Below are 24,379 nucleotides of genomic sequence, written 5' to 3'. Positions count from 1 at the left end.
ACAGGGTGTGTGACTGTGGCAAACCCTATTATGGAAAAATGAAAGTAATAATAACACCTGCTCTCCTTACTGCAGTTAGGACCGACTGTTTCAAAACTATACTTCAGAAATTTCTCATGCTATAAGACTGGATGTCCTGTTCATTTTAACAATGACACGGACAGTTTCTCTTTTATTTCCCGTTGCAAATATGAACTGTAATTTTTTTATGACCCCTGTAAAATGGAGTTAGCCAAAGGGTCGCTATACTTATTTTTTTTTTTAAATGTCTTGATGATGTGGGGCTACATGGTGGTGTGGCCATACTAAGCTATACTGTCTCTGACAGTCACACCTCTGAAAATGTCCATTTGACTCAGGCTAGCACCTGTATCTATGCCTCACAGGGAGGGTATAGAGCTGGCAGCCTCATAATAACCCATAATTATTATGGTAATAATGAAAATGACTAGTGTACATAAAAACTTAAAAGACCTTATACTGAGTGCTATTCATTATACTGGGGTAAGAACATAATTCTGACAAATTTCTCTGACCTGGAAAATTTTGTTTTATGATATTGTTTATGATATGAAAATTTTGTTTCTCGTCCATCTATTGCTTTTTTTTTTTTTAAAGAAATGATCTGAGAATTTGGTACATGCATGTGCTGTGCTTCGACTAAAGGGTTCCCTCCACTCCCTCAACCCTAATTCCTCCTCCAGCCCCTTCTACTCCTCCCTCCTAACTTCCTGTGCCCTCTCCTGTGCCCATGGAGTCCGCTCCGCACTGCCAGCATACTGGTTAGTGAGCCATCTACTGGACCACCGGCTGCATCTTTGGAGAGAACAGATTCTCTATCTCTCAGCAGCCATCAACATCCAGTGTCCGTAGGTAGGACTTTGCTCCATGGGGGGATGTCTGGCAGTCCATCCCTTGCAGGTCTCACCTTCTGACTGTCTCAGCTTCTGAATTAATTTAAGCAACTGCCCTGACATGTCCTAAAAATACTGTTCCACCATTGTCATCCACAGCCTTAACTTTTTCTTTTCTCCATGTAAAAGAACTAAATAACCAGGCATCTGCTGGTCTTAACTGGTTTTGTTTCAGGGGAAAAAAAAAAACAAGACCTTTCTGGTAAGCATTTGAAACTATGCCAGTAAGGGCCTCATGGACAATGAAAGGAAATCCTTTGAGAGCTGTAGGTATTTTTAGTAGCTCAGGGTGTGTGCAGGGGAGAACAGGGAGCACGGAGAAGCAGTCAGGAGCCCAATATCACATGCCTTTATTACTTATTCATTTGAAGGACATACTGATTCGGCTCCTGTGAGCCATCTGGACAGAGAATGACCAAGGTTTCCCATGTCATGCCACGTAAAGGTTCCCAAGCTGCCTTTAAGCAGGAGTGAAAATACAATTATCTCAGGCTGGACAGTGGGTGGGGAGGCTACGTCCTGTGAGCAGCTACAAAGCAGAGCCGTAATGGAATGTCAGACCTGACCATTAGGAATGGAGGGTAAGCCCCGGCCACTAACCCAAGGAGAATGTGGTGTTTAGTCCCTAGACTAAGCAATGGGAGGCATGACTGCCATTTAGTGGATGAGGATCCAGAACTCTGAATGCTGTACACATCGCAACAACCCACACCGTGCGTGGTCCTCTGACTTCCCACTGGATATAAGGGGTTAATGATGTGAACAGTTCAGGTCTATTTATGAATTCAGTGTTTCTTTACAGTTTTGTGTGTGCATGGTGTGTGCACCTGTGTTTGTCCATACACAAGGGAAAGCAGGGCTTAGTGTATCTTGCTCTAACTCTCTGCCTTACTGCCTTGAGACAGGGTCTCTCACTAAGCCTGGAGCTCGAAGTTTCATATAGGCGGGCTGAACAGTAAGCGCTCAGGTCCACCTACGTCTGCTCCCAGTACAGGAATTATACATAAAATATATGCTGCCATGGTTGGTTGAATTTCTTTTTTGGGGGTGGGGATTCTACCTGTGTTTGTTCCCCAATACTGGAGATTCAATATATATTGGAGATTCAAAGTCAGGACTTCATGTTTGCAGAACAATTGTTCTCACCCACTGAGCCATCCAACCCCTGCAGTTCTTAGTGTGTGTTACTGAGTAAAGAAAGAGAGGAGTGTATTGTTTCTAAGGGCTCTTTGCAACATTGTTTTTCCAAGAAGACTTAGCCCATCCCTTTTACTTGAAGATGAGCTGTCTAGCCTGGGAGTTACTGTCTGTAGTAGAACCCATGCTTGGCATGACATATCCGAGGCTCACTCAACTCAAATAAACCTATATATATTATTTGCTCTAACGGGATATTGGGACTAATGAAGCTGAGACTTATACCTTAAGACTTGGAGAGAATAAAGACTCACATCCCCTGAGACATAAAGTTAAGTTGGTGTTGTTTCAGACTGTTGAACGTTCTGGATAAGCCCTTGTACTGACTATATTCCTGACCTCTTCTGTTACTGGAATATCACACTCTGCTGTTAATTATTAGCGTGTGTGTGTGTGTGTGTGTGTGTGTGTGTGTGTGATGCTCGAACATGTGTATAGAGGCCAGAGATCAGCCCCATGTGCTATGCCTCAGGAATCATCCATCACCTTGAATTTTAAGACAAGGTCTCTTACTGGGAAAGAACTCACCAAGTTGGCCAGGCTGCCCGAGCAGTACCGAGATAGCCTGTGGGGTCTATCTCTCTCTATTTTCCCAGAGCCACTGTGCCTAGCTTTTTACATAGGTGGTGGGGCTTGAACTCATGGCTTCATACTTGCAAGGCAAAAACAGTTTTACTAAGGGATCTCCCCAGCCCCAGTAGCAAGTCTTTAACAAGAATGCCTGCTTTAGATGAAGCCTTGCAGACATCGCACGGAATGTTGAGCATTCATCCCGATTCACTTAAATCACGTGTATCAGAGGGTAAGTCTGTGCTGTATCCATACATGTGTATACATTGCTCCCAAGGTTCAGGTACGTGCTCTCACAAGTAAGAGCCAATGTCGTGTGCTTTGAGCTTAGAAATCGAGGCTGCACATTTTTTACATACCCATCTCATTACAGATTATGTATGGGCCAACAATGACATTAAGGCCCCAAATGTACCAATATAATACTGTGAGACATAGAAAATCAAATGGCCTACTTTTTCTTTTTTGTTTGGTTTTGTTCTGTCAGGATAATTTTAACAAATGGGAATGTCAATTATTTATATCCCATAAATGATGCTGATGTTTTAACTAATAGTTTTAACCTATAACTTGCCTTTGTTTTTCAGATTAAAAAAACAAATTGGGTTCTTACACCGTGAAAAAAAAAGTCTATACAACAATTTCTGCAGCCTATCTTCAATAACTGCTCACTCACTGGGCCTGGTGGCACACAGCTTTAATTCCAGCAGAGGCAGGCAGAGCTCTGTGAGTTCGAGTCCAGCCAGACTACAACTCAGTTCCAGGATAGACAGAGCTACAAAGAGAGATCTTGCTTCAAAAAACAAAAACAAACAAACAAAAAACCAAAGCAAAAACTAAAACTTCCCCCCTATCCCCCCCCAAAAAAAAAATCAAGCGAACAAACCAAAACCCAACAAAATACTCGCCCTGTTTGCTCAGTGCATTTATATTTTGAGAAAAATCCTGGCAGATCCTGCTGCCTTCTTGGAAAGCTTTCTTATTTTCAAGAAATCAAGGTAATTGTGTGCAATTTATACTGAGCACGGAAAAATTGCAAAACAAACTAAGAGATGTTGTTTCCTAAACAGGTACTTCTAATTCCCTGTACTGGTCGGTTTTGTGTGCCAAGTTGACACAAGTTGGAATTATCACAGAGACAGGAGCCTCTCTTGAGAAAATGCCTTCATGAGATCCAGCTCTAAGGCATTTTCTCAAGGGTGGGAGGGCTCAGCCCATTGTGGGTGATGACATCCATGCGCTGGTAGACTTGGGTTCTATAAGAAAGCAGGCTGAGCAAGCCAGGGAAAGCAAGCCAGTAAGCAGCACTCCTCTATTGCCTCTGCATCAGCTCCTGCTTCTAGATTCCTGCCCTGTGTTGAGTTCCTGTCCTGACTTTGGTGATGAACAGCAATGTGGAAGTGTAAGCTGAATAAACCCTTTTCTCCCCAGCTTGCTTTTTGGTCATGATTTTTTTGTGCAGGAATAGAGACCCTGATGACGACAGTGCCCTGGAAGAACTACATTACCCAGATGTGCACATTCACTGGTGGAGAAGTCTTCGAGCATGACTGTTTAGTTGTGAAGCCAGCTTGCCTCGTTCGTTCTATCTCTGCCTCCATCACGTTCTGTCACAGAAGAATCGGCAGCTGGAGCCGATTATTTCAGTGTCTGTCTACTTCACTGTGCAAGGTCCTGTCAAAGCTTCTCGCTCAGGGTAAAACTGACCGCCTTTAGTTTGGTCACCCTTTTCATTAAAGGGGGACATTCTGGGCCAGAAGCTGAGAACTGCAAGTCAAATCATGATTTCAGGGAATCGATAAGATACTACCCAGTGAGAGTGTTTTTAAATGATTATTTCCCAGTGTCTAAATTCTGACCCATAGGAGGCAGAGGCAGGTGAGTTTCTGGGAGTCCAAGTCTGTACCTCTCTAGCTCTCTGTCTTTGTCTATCTGTCGCTCTGCCCTCCCAACCCTGACAATAATATATGACTTGTTATGTGTCTTATTATGCACTTTTATTTTAAGACAGGGGGAAACAACTTCAGTATTGTTCTTACTTTGTGTATATGTGTGCAGATGGCCAGTGTCTGTCTTGATGGTTCTCCATCTTAGCTACTGATGCAGGGTCTGTCAGTCTAGACACACACACACACACACACACACACACACACACACACACACACCAGCTGGGGACTCTTACCTTCATTTTCTGTATTGGCTGGCACAGAGTCCACCCCAAAAGGATGCCATGGCTGGAGGTCCTCCAAGCTGAATTCCCCATTCACGGGAAGGAGCTCCACGGTGGTCTTTGTTTCAGTTAAAGAAGGCATGAGCGCATCGTTGCCGTAACTGATTCTGGGTTCGCTGATCATATTGGCCAAGACGTCGTCGGAGTAGTTCTGCTCCTTCTGAAGCAGCTCATCTAAAGACAAACCAATGTGTCCGTGGTTAATGCATGCTTACGGCAGACAAGGCTTCAGCAGCAAGTCCTACTACGTGCTATGTGTGAAGAGGTAACACTTGGCACTGCCTCACATGTAAAAATTAAGCACCTTAAGGAAAGTCACGGCTCAGGCTGCTTTGAGCCTGCGGAGCCTGGCAGTGGGATGATCCAGCTGCTGATTCCCTCTTCTGAAGGTGAAGACCTGGAGGATTCACTGCCTTTTCCTTTCCACAGACTCCCCATGTGTCCAGGGATCACGCAGGAATCTACAGTACGCCGTGATGTAGCATCGGGGTGGAGTGTTAACAGCAAGCATGGAAGTAGGCAAGATGCGGCCTCAGAACCAAGGTACATCCTCTACCCCATCTTCTGTGAACATGTAGGTGGGCGAGGGAAGTGGTATAGGTGGGCAGCCTGTTCCATTGCTCTGAAAACAGCAGCCTTCCCCAAATGCAGCAGGAACTAAGAACAGGCACTTCATCCCTCAAGGTCTACTCCTGTGGACACGGAAGGATGCCAGTTCTCCTATCTCTGCCTCTCAGCATCTCACACGTGACCTGAGATGAAAGCTTCTGGCTTTCTTTAGCTCCCCAACCCCTCCCCCACAAAAAATCCAACCTTATGGAATATAGCTGATCTATCCAAAGACCTGAGAGTTCAGTGAAAAATTCTGCAATCATACCTTCCATTATTAAAATAAAGTTTACTGGAGAAAAGAAAAATAGAATATAGCATTATAATGAGTGTAGCTGCCACCACCACCAAAAACACCCAAACAAAACAAAACAAAACAACCAAAAAACAAACAACAAACCAGAAGATTTTTGATTCTCCCATTATCTTACAAAAAGCTCCCCTAACAGTTTAATTATAGTTAAGAAAAAAACAAAAACAAAAACAAAACAGAGGCCCATTGATCATATGGTATTAATATTTGGTTAATTACGTGTGTCATTACTCAGTCATGCCTGTGTCAAACAGTTCACTGAATTATATTGCAAGCCAATCAGTAGTTAATATCAATGCTGGAGAATATACAGAAAATTAAATCTGGATTTCTACTTGACTTGTAACATTTTACTATCATCTTTTAAATTCTCTTTTAAGTTGACAAAAAAGCCAATTTACTGGAAAAATTAAAATTCCGCTCAAATGTGTACCCATTAAAGGAATTTAAAGGGACAGCATTAAAGTATGCGATTAATATCTTCCTGTAGAGTCATTTTTATTACAAGAGATTATTTTAAATGATAGAACCCCTAGCAAATTAGGCCTTTTGAAGTATAATTTGAGTTATAATATATACCTACTCAGTATGGCACTGATCTAAAATTCAATATTTGATGCTTGCAATGACCTTTCCCACACAGATAAAAGGCCCTCATTAGACTTCTGCTAGACTTCCACGTCTTACCAGTCACAGGTAATAGGCAATAACTTGGCCAAAGTCTGATTTAATAAATTAAGTGGGCATTTCTTTTATATAAGTCTTATGCTTTGACTGGTTAGCACTTACTACCTTGAAGTCAAGACAGTTTGGAATAATTATCAGTGCCCATACATCCACCCAGGAGGCAAGAACCCCAGCCAGGAGGGAGCTCTTGGCTACTTGAGGTCTCCATGGCATTTATTACCATGGAGTTTCTGGACTTTGAAACCTTTTCATTGTCTTGCTGTTTCCCCATAATGTCTGCAAATGTTGGACCCTCCTTAGAAAGAAAGGAAGGAAGGGAGGGAAGTATGTAAGATCGGTGTTGTTAACATTTTCTTCTTATATTTCTTTCTCCAACTTTTCTTTTGGAAATCTCACCCATGCGTGAAAGTGTAAAGATCTTTGTGTGGACAGCATGGGAATGGTATTTCCTTTTGACCAACTCTTCTTTCTTATTCTACATATTCTGATCACGTGGAGAGTATAAGACTTTGAGCCTTCCTCTTGGACTACAAACTCGTTTCTCTTCTCCCTCCTGTCTTCCTACGCCAGTTAGGGCCAACACATTCTCAGCCTCGGAACTACCCATGATACATAACACCACCGACAACATCTGAATGTCCAAGTCTGAGTCCCCTCCCTGTTCTGTGACCTCCCCCAAATTTTGCCTTGATAATCGTTGCTGAGGACTTACTTCCTTCTACCATATAAATGTCCCTGGGAACTCATGTATTGAAACTTATGCCCCACTAAAGTAACAATAAGCTGGGTTGTGTGGGGTTTGGGGATGGGGTTAAGAGAATGCTCTCATAGCTGTGAATTGAGTAGGGCTCATTCTCTCTGAAGGTCACAGCACTCACCACTCTAAAAGAGAGAGACTTGACTTTTCTAAGACACAGAAGCTTCTAGCATCTTCTGAGACTTGTAGTAAGGACTGTGAGAAACACATTTTTATTTTTTATAAATGACGTAGGCATAAATACTTGTAGTTGATTTTTGTTGTTATTCTTGTTTTAATTGAAGACAAGAGTCTCACATCTCATGGAATCTAGGCTAGCCTCAAACTCTACGCAGATGAGGATAACCTTGAACTCACAAATCCTCCACTGTCCATTTCTAAGATTACAGGAGTGTACCAGCACATTGAGCTCAGATGTTTTAAAGCAATATGAACTGACTGACTGCTGCTGACTGCAGATTGGTAAAATACACCCTTTACCAATCTGCATTTGATTGCCTTTACTGAGGCATTGACTTCTCCCTGTTGCAAGTTCCCGTTTTGTCGTGAATTAATCCAAGATGCTTCAGTGTTCCTAGCCCCCTGCATATCTTCAGTCTTGTGGGTTACAAGTCCTTCCACCCTGTCTCCATCATAGCTCTTGAGCTATGGTACTGAAGAGCATGGGTTATCATCATGGGCATGCTTATTTGCAGAGCAGATTAAACATAAGCCTTGTGTCTGGAGACTTGGAACCACATTAGCCCTACAGAATGAACATTGTCTCCCTGACCACGACTCCAACAGGGACTCCTCAGACTAGAGCAGCTGGAGAGAGAGGAGATGGCATGTCCGTCTTGTTTCTGGCAGTGAAAAAGGCAGAGTAGGGACTGACCGTAGGAAGATCTTAGGTTTGGACACATTTGCATATAGGGTCCCAGAAAGTTCAGGCATGGATAATGGTGGCACCCTTTTCTGTTACCCTGAAATTTGTTGGTAAGATATTTCCTCCAAATGGACACAAGACACGAAGCCCCAGAGCTGTGAAGAGCACACAGTTCACACAAGGAGGGAGCTGGGGCAACGGCTCAGTAGTTATGAACACTGGGTCCAGTTCCCAGCACCTATTTGGTTCCAGGGGATCTGATACCTTCTTCTAGCAGGCACATAGGTAGTGCCAATACACATATGTAGGCATATATGTATTGCACATTTAAAAAAAATCATCTAAATTCCCTCAAAACAAAACAAAACAAAAAACTACTAGGAAATTTATGTGAAAAGCTGAAATATTCGAGAAAAGCAACATTTTCAGTTGAGTGAAAAAAATCCCTTAGGAATCCATATTATTATATTAATTTAACATAGAAAATGTAAAAAAAAAAAAAGAACCACTTCTGGCTATGTCATTTGGAACATGGAACTCAGTATGCTCCTAAGGACAGAAAGCTGGATAAATTCGACAGGATTACTATTACCCCTGTAGGACTCTACTGTGTGATCATAAAATGTTCAAGACAGCCATCTACTTTGCGATTAAGGGCCCGGGATTTTACGGCTGTCAAATGCACTGGCGCTGGGCAATTGTGCCTGTAACAACAGGGCAGGGACCAGAGTGACAATTGGAGTACCCATTTTGATCTTTGATCCTGTGGTGGCAAGGAAACTCACCAGAAACTATCTTCTACTGTGTTGGCGGTGGCTTTGACGGGTTATGCTTTTATTTGAATTCATTTAATAGTTTATCGCAATCTGATAGCCTATACTGAGGACCACTGAAGCCTTTACACATCTCAGCTTGCCAATAGTCACATTAAGCTAAGAGATAACAAACATTCATTTTCCCAGGACTCCCTTTCTTCCTCCTGGACACTGACTTGTTACTGACTAATGTTACATCAGTTACTTCTGCAGTGAAGAATCTTCCATAATACCCAGATATCCAGACACCTGAGGTTTTGAAGGTTAAAGCAGGAGTATTTAATTAAGCACAGTGATGGAGTGATGGTACTATTTCACTTATGGTTAATATAATGGGTGTGAATTCCAACACACACACACACACACACACACACACACACACACACACGTGCGCGCATGTACACACACACACTCAGAGTGAACCCTATCACCTTCCTGTTTCAAAAATGCTTTGATAATTTATGAAGGCAAATCAAGCTTAGAGTAAACAGGAAAGCGGGGTGGGTGAGCGCTGCCACTTAGCTATTGTGGAAAATATTCAACATACTTCAAGGAAAGCAACATCAAAAGAGAGTCACAGTGATTTCATCCTCAAATGATCTCAAACTTTTAGTCTTGGTTTTGTGGGCAGAAGAGATGTCTATGACTATTTGTGTCTTTAGGGAAACAGCCTCAGGAATAAATGTCTACCAGAGGAGGGAACCCATGAATCCTACACATTCCTTCCCACAGTCTCCTTTGCAACTATTAAATGCCACACGGGCCAAGTAATTTTCAAAATCTCGAGGGATACATTTCAGGTTTGCTAAAAAAAAATTATAGTCATTGAGTCAGTCTTTCTAGAAGTTTCATAATTATTGGTAATTAATTATTGATTGATGCTCTCTGTATACTGGAAATACTTAAGATTTTTTTATTCTTCATATAAATGAGGAGTCATCTTAGCCTTGTCCAATAAGGCTATTAAAGAACTAGTTTAGAGACCACTGAACCGATGGTTCGCCCTGTTTTTCTTCTCGGACTAAAACTTTATTGACACTATAACTGTCTAAATTTTGACTCTTATGAAACAATACTGACCTCTGACCTCTATCAAAATGGGAATTTCTGTTTAATTTTGTTTAACACGGGATTCTCCTAAAAACAATCCTAAGCTTTTAATTAGATACTTAGACACCTGCCTTTCTTCCCCATCAAAGGGTTCCACTGAAAGTCAACCCTCATCCAGCCTAGGCATTTCGCCCATACTAGAACTACAAGATCAGATTCAATTTTCCAACCAGAGCTGTGTATGTCTAACTCTTGGCTCTGCCTATTAATGTGATTCTGTTATTAATGTTCCTGTGGTCTCTGAAACTCCTTAATGCTGTGTTCCTTATCCACAAGATTCTAGAGGTTGGGTGACAGTCTCTGGAACTCCGTCACTTAAATTCTGTCATGTAAACTGAAGCTCAAGCCATAGGTGTCCATTGGGGCTCTTGTTGGAAGAACAGAATCATGGCATGTGTTATAAAGCATGCTTAAAATTCCAGAAGTTGGGAGGCTGAGATAAGAGCCTTTCAAGAATAGGACTGACCAAGGTACATAGCAAGTTTGAGGATCTCCTGGGTTACACAGCAAAATTTTGTCTCAGAAAGAGAAAAGAAATGCTGAACCCCAGTGCCCCTTCCACACCTTGGATGCAGGGTAGTAAATCTGCATATTAGAGGACTCTTAACAACTGTCACTAAGGACAGTCATTACTTGTGATGAATTCTGAGAGGACCAGAGCCATGCAGAAGCATCACTGTGGTCACCTCAGTTCTTGTCATCACAGAGACAAGTCTGCAGAGAGAATGTCCCATGCAGCTAAGAAGCATTATCACCAGAAGATGACGCACACTCCAGGATGCCTTCAGAAAAACCTTAGTCTTCAAACCAACGCTCGGCTGCCTTAAAGCCAAGATTCAAGGTCACATTTCTGCACCAGGATGGCCCAGGAAAACTGAAAACAGCCATGATTTCCTTCTTGGTGAAATCATTAAGCAGGAAGGGGAAGAATAGAAATTGTGGGGAAGCGGGTTGATGTTTCCTAGTCTTCAAGAATAAAAGTGTAAACACAAGAAAGCACCAGGTCACACTTCATTCCTGACTCTTCCCAGCAAGGAGGGATGCTTCTGCACTGCACGTTGCAGACCAGCCTAGATGGACAGACTTAGCTTGGGTCTGTCAATCAGCAGCTAATAGGGATGCTGACTTGCAGGGGACATACAAAGTCTTCCCTATGGTTACTGTATGTGCTCTGACTATGTACAAACCGCAGCTGTCTCTGGTGCCGTGGCCAGGTCACTAAGAACTTGAGTCCTGCTATAACACCTTAAAAAAGAAAAAAAATCCACTATTGTGGCCTTCATAACTCCTCACTGGCTCATTTGGTCTCCACAGCAACCGCCACTGAGAACAGAGTGCACAAACATCCATTCTGAGAAGGTGTAAAATGAACAAACAAGACATGGAGCACACACTGGTGATACTAGCACTCGGGGGGCTAAAACCGGAGGATCATAAGTTCGATGACAGTCTGGATATGCAGTGAGTTCCAAGCCATCATTGCGTATGGCGTGAGATTGTGTCTCAAAATAAATAACACATAGATAAATACACATTGTGCTCTGCCCACCAGACATCCTTTTGTGCGCCCAGTGAAGTGGAGTAAGCAGGTTGCCTCCGTGGCTGAGAGGGAATTAGCACTGTAGACTGTTACCCAAGCTGGGGGAAAACAATCATAGAGCAATGAGCACCCACAAACCTAGTTTACCCTGATGTCAAAAAAATGAGGGCAGCTCTTCTATTTTGAGATGCACTATCAAATCTCGAGAATTGCCCAGGGTCTAAGTTCAGATTCATGTCTAAATTGAGGTTTATTTTTGTTTAGAAATTTCCTGGCCACAGAGTTTCAAATGGGGGTTGTGTTTGGACCACTTATGGCAAGCAAATCTCCCTAGAGGGAATTCACACAAGGCTGTACATCACTTGTGAAAAACATTCCTTATTGCAAGTGACATTTTCCTGAAATGTTGTCTGGTCTAGACTGAAGTTTCAGAAGTGCCTTTCGCTTGAAGAGGAGTTTCCTCGTGGCTTTCAAACTCTTACATCAAACAGTTTAGTTCTATCAGCCAGGAATCAAGCTGAAAACACGGCCAGGATGCTTGGCCTTCGAGAGATGATAAAAAAGCTTCCCTTCCAGTGTTTATTTATGGAGCTTGTGCCAAGGTCTTGATCTTATTTCCAACCACTTTCGGGGGTCTTAATCCCCCTGGAATGTCAGCAACCCGAGGCGCTGACTGCAGAGTTTACACACAACACTGGTCTCTGAAAGAAAGTTTTGTGGGCCAAAGTTCTAATTCTCATACATATAAATTACGTGAATGGACCTGTTCTGAAAATGAATCTCATGGTGCAAAATCTACCACTAAGAGGCCATTATAGCATTTAATTTACATTTTCTTTTTAAGAAAGGGTATTTACCAGGTATGGTGACTCTCAGTTGTAATTCTAGTACTTGGGAGGTGGAAGCCCAAGAATCAGGAGCTTAGGGCCAACCTGGGCTGTATGGGGAGACACTGCCTAATAGGCACCGATCTTTATGAAGGTAGGTGTCTTCCCTCTTCAGTTTTTAGTGAAATGGCATCGTGTGGCTCTTAACTTATGCAGATATAAACTATGCAGCTTTTGAAAACAGAACCCAAATATGGTCATTATATAGTAACTATCCTAGAACAATTCTTTCAGACGGTCTTCAAACCAAGAAACTGTTTCTTCACATTCTGGAAATGGGGTTGGGGGGCGGGACTCTAGTTGCTCTGGGTGGTTGAGATGTGCACAGTTAGGACTAAGGCAAAGAATTTTCAATGCATTCATTCTGTGGAATTCTTTCACTCCTCCTGCCACAGCTTAACATACCTCTGTGACAAAGACTTCAGTGTGACCCTGCCATATATTCTTGCCAGAGGAACCAGGTGGAGCTAATTACAGAGTAATGTTTTATTCAGTGCAAAATAATAAACAAACAAACAAACAGATAGATGAATAAGTAAAGGAAAAGGAAAAAGGGTTTAGAGCAATTAGTGATGTTTTACATTTTAAAAATAACAGGTTCTTCCAAGCTGTTCTTCAGCCTTCATGTTCTTATTTAATTTTTATGGCCATGGCCATAGAGAATGACATCTTTGCAAGCATGGGTTTGGGGACACACAAATACAGACCCTTGGGGAAGAATTCTTTGAGGTTAGACTCTGCAGTCTTTAATTTTCAGTTTACTGGAAGGCTCTTTGGCATACTTGGTGTTGCATGCTTGGTATATTTGCTTAAGAATGAAAGGTCAGAATATTTATAATAGCATCACCTACTATTTTGAAAAACTAATTTTTAGTGTGGACCAAAAAAAAAAAAAGTAGAATAAGGGATGAAAAAATTTAAAATGAAGTTTTTACTTGTATATATTTTACACAGTCGGACTGCAGCCTGGTTGAGCACAGTCCCCTGGTTCCTTCTCTGCTCCTGTAGGGTGTTCTGGGCATTGTTACCTGGGGTTCTTTCCTCCCTATGTGAGCTCTGAGCCACCTCCGAGACAGCTGATAGGAAGGAAACCAGCCTCGTTACGTCTACGGAACACCAGGCCATTACCAATGGACATAAAGTTTTCTTTGAGGTGAGTGAGTCACATACACAGCGCATGACTGACTCAGCCACACGTGCTTTGGGCTTCAGCAATGGTGTGTGTTTTCAAATACACAAGAGACTGAAGGAGAAGGGTGGCCCAATGTCATGGTCACAGGACTGTTGTTCACAGCTGTGTAGCTGCAGGCAACTCTGCAGTAGGAGCTCTAAGGATGGTTTCCATGACTGCTGTCCCTTACAGCAGGGTTCTGTGTGACTTATACAAACGTAGCTATGCAGTGGCCGCAGCTCACAAGTGCTCTCCTTCAAACTTGGAAGAGAACTCTGCCTGGCCTGTGTAAGACCACACATTGGATGAACAGAGTAGGAGTCACGATGCTAGACCAGGAAGAGAGCTCAGGACAATGGATTCCAACTGAGAAATGACTGCCAGACTAGTATATTTAGGATGAAAGAAATGGGTCAAAAAATGGTGAGCCTGTGGTAGAAAAGGAAGATTCCAGTATCGGTAGACAATTTCACAGAGAAACCCTAAAAGATCTGCTGATGAATAGGGAGGTCAGTGTAGAAGATGCTGTGCCTAAATTTGCAGATCAACACAGTGGAGAATGGACTACATTCCCTACACACAATACAGCACTGTAGGCACCACAGCTCGTTTTAAACGCTAATGTACGCATATTTTTAAGACCCTAGACACATCCTGTATACTCTTCTGTCTAACACAATCTTGCTCTCCAGCGAGCAGTCCTAGCTGGGGCAATGGCCTTTTCTCTCCTGCAGAAACTCATTCGCATGTTCCCTTAACAATATCCAGAGAGACAGATGAACAGTGCTGATGGTCAGCTTGATACGCTCTGGAATTACCAAGGAGACAAGTCTCCCGTATATTTGAGAGGGATTGTTTGGATTAAGTTAGCATCCAGGCAGGCCTCTGGGGGATCTTTTTTTTATTAGGTTAAGAGGGTAGACCTACTCTGAAAGTGGGCAATACCTTTCTCTGCTAGGGTCCTACAAGGCGGAAGAAGGAAGTTAGTCTGAATCTGACTCATTGTGTAGGTCATGTGACCAGCTGCCTCTCGATCCTGCTGCCTTGGCCTCTGGGTTTTGGCAGATTGTGTCCTTGAACTGCAACTTAGATAAACCCATTCTCCCTTAAGCAGCTCTGGTTAGGGCATTTGATCACAGCAACAGGAAAAGATAGCTTCCAACCCTGGAAACACAAGTGCTAAGCACTAATTTGGCAGGGGATAGAATCTACCTGTCTTCAGAAAGGCACCCACAGCGCACAGAGGTGAGGGGCGGCAAGGAAGCACTGTCAGTCATCTGGAATCAGGAAAATCAAACCACTTATGTGGTGAGCTCCTTGATACTCCTTTGTCAATATCTCCAGACCAGTGGCAGAAATAAGGAACTCAGTCTCTTCACGAAAAGGACCGAGGGCTCACAGAAAGGAGCCACACAAGCGCCAGCAGGTCTTGTTCCTCAGACAGGTCTCCTCTCTCCATTATCCAGGGTCAAGATTACAGACGCACGCTGTCATTCCTGCTTTTGACATGACCCTGGGGATCTGAGCTTAGATCTTCAGATGTTCACAAGTACTTCGCCCACCAAGTCAGCTCTTCAGCCTTCAGATCAAAACACATGTTTACCATTCTGTATTCATAACAATACAGGGTAGTGGCTGTTGACAGAGCAGGTGCACTGAACCAGGGCTTATGAGCAGAACTTAATGCGCATAGGTTCTATATAAGTACTAAGCGTCTATATAAGGAGTTTGCGCATCTGTGGACTTGTGAATTCCTGGTTTGGGGATGTCCTGGAATCTGGTCCTAAACTCCCAACACTGAGGCTCATAGGAGATTATATTCCAATCTTTTCAAGCTGCTCCTAATTTCTGCACTTCCTGGCTTTAAGGTAGGACTCCACCTAAGAGTCTTTAGGCTCTCGTGAAAAGACAGGAGCCTAGGAATGTATTTACTTAGCTTTATTTTTAAAGGTTACTTTAAAATGCTGTTTTCATGCCCACACAGTTAGCCTCACCCAGCTCTCCAAATAGTTCAACTACATAAACGCTATCAGTGTGTGATCGTCTTGAGGAACATGTAATTAATTCACTTAGGAGTCTACTCCGCGTGATTACCACAGCGCATCGGTAGCCCCCTGAATCACGCATGCGCCATGCGCCTTCTGCTATTCCTTACGCATACTGTAAGCGTCAACGATAAATTGAAAAATGATCCGCATCACCGTGCTTTTATATACCTCTTTTCATCTTCCCGGTGTGGTAAACATTAATTAATCCTGGCTAATTAACCCAGCTACAGTTTACAAATACACTCCTTTATCAGCCTCACAGGAAGGAAAAGCGCTTAAAACCTTTTGCAGTGTCGTAATACGAAAATTAATTTTTTTCCCCACGTGTAGGGCAAGGATTCAAGACACGTGGCTGTTTGATTTAAACGTGGCAGTGTTTGGGGAAGTGTCTTCAGGTTCTTCAAGCCAGCAGGAAAATGGAGCAGCTTCATGCAAGCCCCCTGAGAGCACAGAGGTTATGTCACTTCCTTCCGGGGAAGCCGCAGGAGCTGAGCTGTGACTGGCACCAAGACATGTGGCAAATACCAGGCGGGTTTTAGATCTTACTACACTTGGAGCGATGAAACCACCCACACCGAAGCCGGAGAACCTCACCTGGCGCTCAAGCCCAGCAAATCCATTTAGAGAAGGTCAGGACATCTGCAGGAAGCCGTAACATTTAGCCTGATGATTTCAACTGGGGGTTCACTGGAGAAACTGGGTCTTAGCAAAACTATTTTCAAAAGCTTGAGTCAAGCTGTTGTTCCTAATAGGATGACTAGAATGGACCAATTGTTTGTGATACTTGGGCTTATAACATTGAAAAAAAAAATGGTGGTTGTAGTGTTTGTTTTGAATTTAAGACTTAAGACTGGGGTAGCATAGAAGGGGATTGAGGGAGGGATGCTGAGCGGGGCTGGAGAAAGGAAATGGGCAAATTGATGTAATCCTATTCCAATTCAAAACATCAAAAAATTAGGAATTAGAGTACCACTATATGTCATGGCTTCTGTGAATAATTTTTAGGATAAACGGCGTATGTGGTAAGTGGGTAAAAGGTCAACATAGAGGAAGTACATTCGATCTGTCCAAAAGACTGACTCAGCCAAGTGCTGTGGGCTGGACTGTATCCCCCATGGAATACATTTAGGCCTTGGTCCTCAATGTAAACATCTTGAGAAGAGCTATTTAAGGTGAAAACTGATGCCTAATATTAGGTGACTGGATGCGGAGGGTGGGGAAAAATCAGAGATTTTTCTTTCGAAGACAGGTTTCATGGGAAGAAAAATCAAGATTAACATAGAATAGCAACCTACCTAAGACAGGAAGACAGCCCCTCTCCCCCAGTGTGGCTGTATGTAAACAAACAGTGTGCACACACAAAAAAGCTTCATGATCTAATATGGGAGAAGATGGCTACTACATAGCGAATGTTTCCTGGGGACTGGCCTCTAGTGTTGGCAGCCAGCATGGTTTTCCTTGTGTTTTTGTTTGTCTATTCTCTATCAGACACATACTTCCTGAGCAAATGGTAGGCTGTCAGTCAACTGTCCGAAGTTCGAATGTATGTCCTCTAGAATGATGCTTGCTCGGGACATACCATAAATCTTCTCTTTTGGCTTTTATTAAAGTAGCATCTTGGATTTGAAGGCCACCCAAGGGAAGGGTCAACTAAGAGGAAAAACAATCTGCTACAGGGACCAGCAGGCTTCAAACTTCCGGAGAGCCAGGGAAACAGCAGCTAGGGAAAAAGGTTCTTGCCAGTCTCACACTGTTTACTCTCTGTGGAGAGCAGTGGCTGAGGTTAATAAGCAGGTAGGGTTGGCGGGGGAGGAGGTGGTCAGTAGGTTAAGGACCTGAGTTCTGTGGCCAGACCTCCCCCACTCAGGAACTGAGTTGTATGCATGGTCATAACATGCCCCCCCTTAACACACAGAGGGGAAAGAGGGAGGGAGAGAGCTGTGTGTGGTGTTGTGTTTATAATTTCAGAATGGGGACAGAAGGCTCTCTGGTCCTCCCTGTTCTACAGACAGCCGCATCTTCTTATGCAGTGTTAGCCTCATCCCTTAGACAAAATGGTGAAGGTCGGTGTGAACGGATTTGGCCGAATTGGGCCCCTGGTTACCAGGGCTGCCTTCTGTTCAGAATCTAGCAAAGTGGAGATTGTTGTCATCAACGACCCCTTCATTGAGCACAACTACACGGTCTACACGTTCCAGTGTGACTCTACCCATGGCAAATTCAATGGCACAGTCAAGGCTGAGAATGGGAAGCTTGTCATCAATGGGAAGCCCATCTCCATCTTCCAGGAGTGAGATCCCGCTAATATCAAATGGGGTGATGCTGGTGCTGAGTATGTTGTGGAATCTACTGGTGTCTTCACCACCATGGAGAAGGCTGGGCCCCACTTGAAGGGTGGGGCCAAAAGGGTCATCATCTTCGCCAATGCTCCATATTTGCGATGGGTGTGAACCATGAGAAATATGACAACTCCCTCAAGATTGTCAGCAATGCATCCTGTACCACCAACTGCTTAGCCCTCCCAGCTAAGGTCATCCATGACAACTTTGGCATCATGGAAGGACTCATGACCACAGTTCATGCCATCACTGCCACTCAGAAGACTATGGATGGCCTCTCTAGAAAGCTGTGGTGTGATAGCCGAGGGGTAGCCCAGAACATTATCCCTGCATCCACTGGTGCTGCCAAGGCTGTGAGTAAGGTCATCCCAGAGTTGAATGGGAAACTCACTGGTGTGGCCTTCTGTGTTCCTATCCCCAATGTATCTGTTGTGGATCTGGCATGCTTCCTAGAAAAGCCTGCCAAGTATGACATCAAGAAGGTGATGAAGCAGGCAGTTGAGGGCCCACAAAAGGGCATCCTGGGCTACACTGGGGACCATGTTGTCTCCTGCAACTTCAACAGCAACTCCCACTCTTCCACCTTTGATGCTGGGGCTGGCATTGTTCTCAATGACAACTTTGTGAAGCTCATTTCCTGGTATGACAATGAATACAGCTACAGCAACAGGGTGGTGGACCTCATGGCCTACATGGCCTCTAAGGAGAAAGAAACCCTGGACCACCCATCCCCCAGCAAGGACACTGAGAGCAAGAGAGAGGCCCTCAGTTGCTGAGGAGTCCCATCTCAACTCGGCCCCCAACACTGACCATCTCCCTCACAATTTCCATCTCAGACCCCCATAATAATATGAGCTTAGGGAGCCCTCCCTATTATCTTGAATACCATCAATAAAGTTCCGCTGCACCCATCAAAAAAATTGGGGTGCTCCTGGCATCAGTATGGTCCACTTGGTGAGTTGCAGACCAAAGAGAGACCTTGCATCAAACAGAAGGTGTCAAGTGCTAAGGAAAAAAACCAGCCTCTACATGAACACAGAAAAAAGAAAGAGAAAAGCAGTTTATGCCAGTGACTTAGGTAAGTTCAGCACAGCCTCAACACTACCTCATCCAACAGCTGTATTCAATCTTCAAAGTAAATGTCATCTCTCAGAAAGACTTTATGTGGTGTCTTCTTAGAAATACATGTGGGAACAAGAATATCAACCAACCAGACTACCCAGAGCTCCCAGGGACTAAACCACTATCCAAAGAGGACACACAGAGAGACCCATGGCTCCAGCTGCATATGTAGCAGAAGGTGGTATTGAGGAATGTGTGGGTTACTGTTGATCACTGTCCTGATCATGTGAAACTTGATACCCGAAGCTAAAGTGACCAGGGAGGAGGGAACCTCAATTGAGAAAAACACCTCCTTAAGATTAGGCTGTACACGCCTGTATGCAGTGACATTTTCTTAATTAGTGATTGATGGGGGAGGGGCCATCCCTGGGCAGGTAGTTCTGGGTTCTACAAGAAAGCAGAGCAGGAAGCAATACCTCTCCAAGACCTCCCTATCAGCTGCTACCTCCTTTAGAGTTCCTGTTCTGACTTCCTTTGATGGTGAGCAGTGATGTGGAAGTATAAGCCAAATAAATTCTTTCTTCTCCAAGTTGCTTTGATCACGGTGTTTGAGTACAATAGTAACCTTGGCAAAGCAAGGATGAAAACCTGCCCTTCAGTGCTTTCTGTTGGTACCACATGTAGCAACCCAGGGAAGGATTACCATTCAAAACCCATTACTTTCTTCTTACCACAACGTCAGAAAGTCTTGTAAGTCAGAACACTGTAAATCAGGGATTGTACGTAAACACTAGTATAAATCCATTTGGCTAACGTCTCAGCATAAATTAATAATGTTCAAGTACACCCTTGATTTTCTACAAAACCTTGTATTTTTACTAGCACATATATACATTGTGTTTTAAACCTTTTGAATTTTTAAAGGAGCATTTGAAGTAGAAAATAAGTGGATTTTGTTGAGTGTGAGGCAGAGTTCAAGATCCTGTATTTTAAACAAGAACTCCTCCAAATTATACTTTACTTGGTCCCAAGTATGCACTGAGACACAATGACTTGCAGGATACCAATTTCCCGGAGGGTAACGGAGGGTAACTTTTCTCCCTAAGTGGCTTCTAAATGAGACTTTCAGGTTGAAGTATTTACAGCAACTGAACTAAGATCCTGAAAAATGTAGATACTGTTTACTAGATAAGGGACAGACATGCAGAAATTGAAGGACAAACATTTGAGTGGCCGGAGACCTGCCAGTTTAGACACAAGACCTCCACTTGTGCTGAGTTCTGGACACAAGGCCATTTGGAACACTCAGATGTCTACAAAGGGTTTCCCATGTGTCACTTTTCTTTAAGGAGAAAATGTATCTCATTTATTCACACCCTAGCTATTGAAAACTCACTTTGATATCCCAAGAACTTTGGGATAACAAAGCCCTGGACCCCCCCCTGACCATTGTTAGTCTCTGGTTTTGATCAAACCTGTTAATCACCCTAGATCCTTAATCTGCAAACTGGGATGGTTCTGCACCACTTTCAAGTTCCCTTGTCAGCAGCAGGGAGGTTGCAGACCCTTGTGGAATGTGGGAAAGGAAGCCAGCTTTTCTCTCTCCACATCAAAGAGAACAGACTGTCAAAGCTCTCACATTTTCTTACAGTGTTTGACTTACAGGGGGTGCCTGGTTTATCAAAGGACAGACTGTGCTTTCAGCAATCCACAGGTAGTCTGGGCTTAAGTGTGTTTTCTATTGCACCCGAAGGAGGAACTTTCTGCTTTAGGTATTAAAAGGCTTCCTTCAACTTAAGAAAACAAAACCCTCCAAGCAAAGCACTGACTCACTGCCAACCAGAAAGGGAATGTAAACCCAGACTCAGCTCCAGATGCACTCCTACAGGCCTGACATTACCAAACCTTTCCCTTGGCTTCCACCTATTTCTCTTGAGACAGCTCTCCCCATTTTGCTCAGGATCACAGACATTGCCAGCAGCAGACCAGAAATGGCTCAGGTTAGTTCTTAGTAGTAAACATTAGGGTGATTGCTGCTCTCCGATACCCTCAGAATACCCATACTGCATGGGTTGCTCTGAGACTTTACATGTGGGATGTTCTGAAATTGAAAGCTTTGAAAACGTTCTGAATTTTCAGGTCTTTGGACTGAAAATGATAGCGAGTTAAAATTGGTATTGTTATGCTCCAAATTTGAAACATTTCCAATCCCAAGTATTTTGGATAAAAGATCCCAAGCCAAGTACAATGAAACAAACAGAAACTCAAAGTTTGTAGAAGCCATTTTAGCCGATATTATCTACTCTAATAAATCCGAGGGGAAGAAGGTAGTGAGCATATTAGAAAATGCTCCCGTCTTTACCCAGTTGCATATAAACTAAGCACTCTAAGCTCAAGAAAGCATGTATAAGAACCGGGGGGAAGAAAGCAGACTACCTCTCACCCAGATCACTGAGGCACAACCACTTGCACTGGTATTTAGTATTCACAGTCAACACCATCTACTGCAGTTGTTCTAAAAGCTAAGGCTATTGGGGTAGGGAGCCCAAAGGGGAGTTGAGAGAGAGAAGCTGAGTCTTTGAATACTTTTTTATCCTTTACAGTTCTATAATTTTACAGGTAACAATGCTCAAAAACAGTATTAGTATGCATGATGCATGTGCATGCTCTTGTACGTGAGTAGTGTGTATAATACTAAGCACTATCACTGTAGACTGACATCATTACTATAATACTAACTAAGCTCTATCACTGTAGACCGAGTATCATTACTATAATACCAACTAAGCACTATCACCGTAGACTGAAATCATTGCTATAATACTAACTAAGCACTCTCACTGTAGACTGAGCATCATTACTATAATACTAAGCACTATCACTCTAGACTGAGCATCATTACTATAATACTAAGCACTATCACTCTAGACTGAGCATCGTTGCTATAATACTAACTAAGCACTATCACTGTAGATCGAGCATCATTACTATAATACCAACTAAGCACTATCACTGTAGACTGAGCATAATTATTTCTAGGTCTTACATTTCCTCCAAAAGTCTATGTATTAAGAGACTTGTCTACAGCCCACGTTGGTATTGAGTAGTGGCGGGATCTTTAAGGGTTGGGACCTATCTGGAGGAAGTTAGGTCACTGGGTATTTGTCTTTAAAGGGGATTCTCTTCTTTCAGTTTTCTCTTCCTGTCTTTGCTTTCTCCTCCCAGCTACCACAAACTAAGAAGCTCTTCTGGCCATAATATAGTCACAAACCCGAAGCAATAGGCCGATAGATTCTAGACTCAGCCCCCTGAAATATAGATATAGTATAAAACAAAGCTGGTCTTCTAAGTTTATTTATGTTAGGTATTTAGTCCCAGAGATAAGGGTTGACACATCTGTTCCCACACTGCTGGAATATTAGGCTGGGAATGAGGCCAAGGGACGCACATTTCTAATAATTCCCCAGTGATGCTGCTGCTGCTGGTCCAAGGCCACACTGATGAGAACTGTGTCTATTAATTATCCCTTTGCCGTGGGCATATTATCAACCTCAGAAGTCAGCATTGAGATGGGCATTGCAGACTTATGGAGAACTTGTCAGTGTATACAGGACTGAGGACAGGATGTCAGCTTCCCTGCAACATCAGACTCAGCAAGGAGAAGAAAGGATGAGAACTATCATGCTCTCTAGGAGAGCTATCATGCTCTCAGGAAGAGGCTGAAGCAGGAAGACTGAATTTGAGAGCAACCTGGCATACACGGGCCTGTTTCCAAAACATATAAATTAATACTCTAATAAATCAAGGGACAACCATACAGTTTGCTTATCCAGGATTATTTTGAGGATTAAGTAAGACCTGGGGAGGCTATAAAAGTTTGTGATCAAAATGAAGAGAGCAGCAGTAATATAAAGAGAAAGATAATGCAGAACTTTTCATTTAATTATATGTTATCCTTTCTTTGTATATTTGAGTGGAAGCAAATGAGCCATGCCTCCACAATCAAGACGTCATCTCCTCTGCTGGCAGGGGAGGCCACTTCATTGGTCTGATTTAATGGCCACAAACAATACATCACTTACTTACTTCCATGTGGTCTGCCAGGAGACTCTGCCCATAAACATTTGCAGGGCCCTAGCTCCTTTGAGGATAAACGGTGAAATCATCATGGAGAATTATGATATCACGATCTACAGAAATGTCAGTTTTTCTTGTACAGAAAACTCTACAAGTGGCAACCACCCAGAGGGAGGCATGTGTCCCACTTCAGCATGAGTCACTGAGCGAATGAAGGAAGACGTCATGGCCGCTAAGTCCTACAAAATGCCCCTTGCTTAGGACTTTAACATAGATATATGTGTGAAGAGATGTTGTTAAAGGGTGACATTTCTTCCCTCCATAACACTTTCAGTGAAAAGATGCTGAAGTTCCCTATATTAACCCCACATTCAGCTTTGAAGTCGGTATTAGCACCAAGTAAGCGCCTTTGGATCAAAAGCCATGAAATGGGTTAGTCTGTAGGGTACTGACCAGAGGTGATGTATGGCCTTAGATGAGCCTATAAAATAATGTGGCTGGAATAGTTAAAAAGCAAGGTTCGCTCTAGCTCTAGTAATCCTCCTTAGGTGACATTAGGAGTAAGAAATAGCTATTAGACAAGATCACCTAGAGCTGTCAGATCAGCCTTCATCAGTTGCTTCAATGAGAACAAAGCCTTGTCTTGGCAGTTGATCTGAAGTCTCTCTTAGTAAATTCTAAATTATTCTAAGTTACTTGAGTAAGAAAGACTGTACTTTGAAGCTTTAACAGATCTGGAATATTGTAGGTATTCAATAAATAATTTATGGATGCTGTATGTCCCTGATTAATTCTTGGACCTTCTTCTTACAAAGGATAGCAATGTACATTGATAAACTTCTTTTAAAGGCAGTGTTCCTGCAGTCTCTGCCTAGCTGCACTATGTAGCCAGGCTCTTAGATTTGTCATCCCTCGCTCTTCATTACCTGTGTATTGAGATACCAGGCATTGTACCATCAACCATGTTTTGTGCAGTGTTGTGGGCTGAGCCCTAGGCTTCACACGGGCTATGAGGCACTCTCCCAAGTAAGGAAGGCACACCCAACCCTGCATGTCTTACTTTTTGGAAGTCATATAAAATATAAGGAATATATATATATATATATATATATATATATATATATATATATATATATATATATTAAACCTATATATTCAAATCTTCAAAGAATTTTTTTCAAATAATGA

At 43.0% G+C, this 24,379-nt stretch overlaps 1 protein-coding gene across 6 annotated transcripts in view; it reads right to left on the bottom strand.

Moving 5' to 3' along the window:
* APP (amyloid beta precursor protein) overlaps positions 1-24,379 on the bottom strand; it is a 220,783-nt gene that overhangs the window by 22,193 nt on the left and 174,211 nt on the right. For all 6 annotated transcript variants that reach the window (XM_080918641.1, XM_080918642.1, XM_080918643.1 and 3 more), the window contains one exon: positions 4,864-5,085. In XM_080918641.1, coding sequence (XP_080774767.1) covers positions 4,864-5,085 — 222 coding nt within the window. The remainder of the gene's footprint in view (positions 1-4,863; positions 5,086-24,379) is intronic.

This window comes from Micromys minutus (assembly GCF_963924665.1).
Source record: "Micromys minutus genome assembly, chromosome: 7".
Taxonomy (NCBI): Eukaryota; Metazoa; Chordata; class Mammalia; order Rodentia; family Muridae; genus Micromys; species Micromys minutus.
Note: the sequence above shows the minus strand (reverse complement) of the source record. Positions and strands in the feature narration are given on the sequence as shown.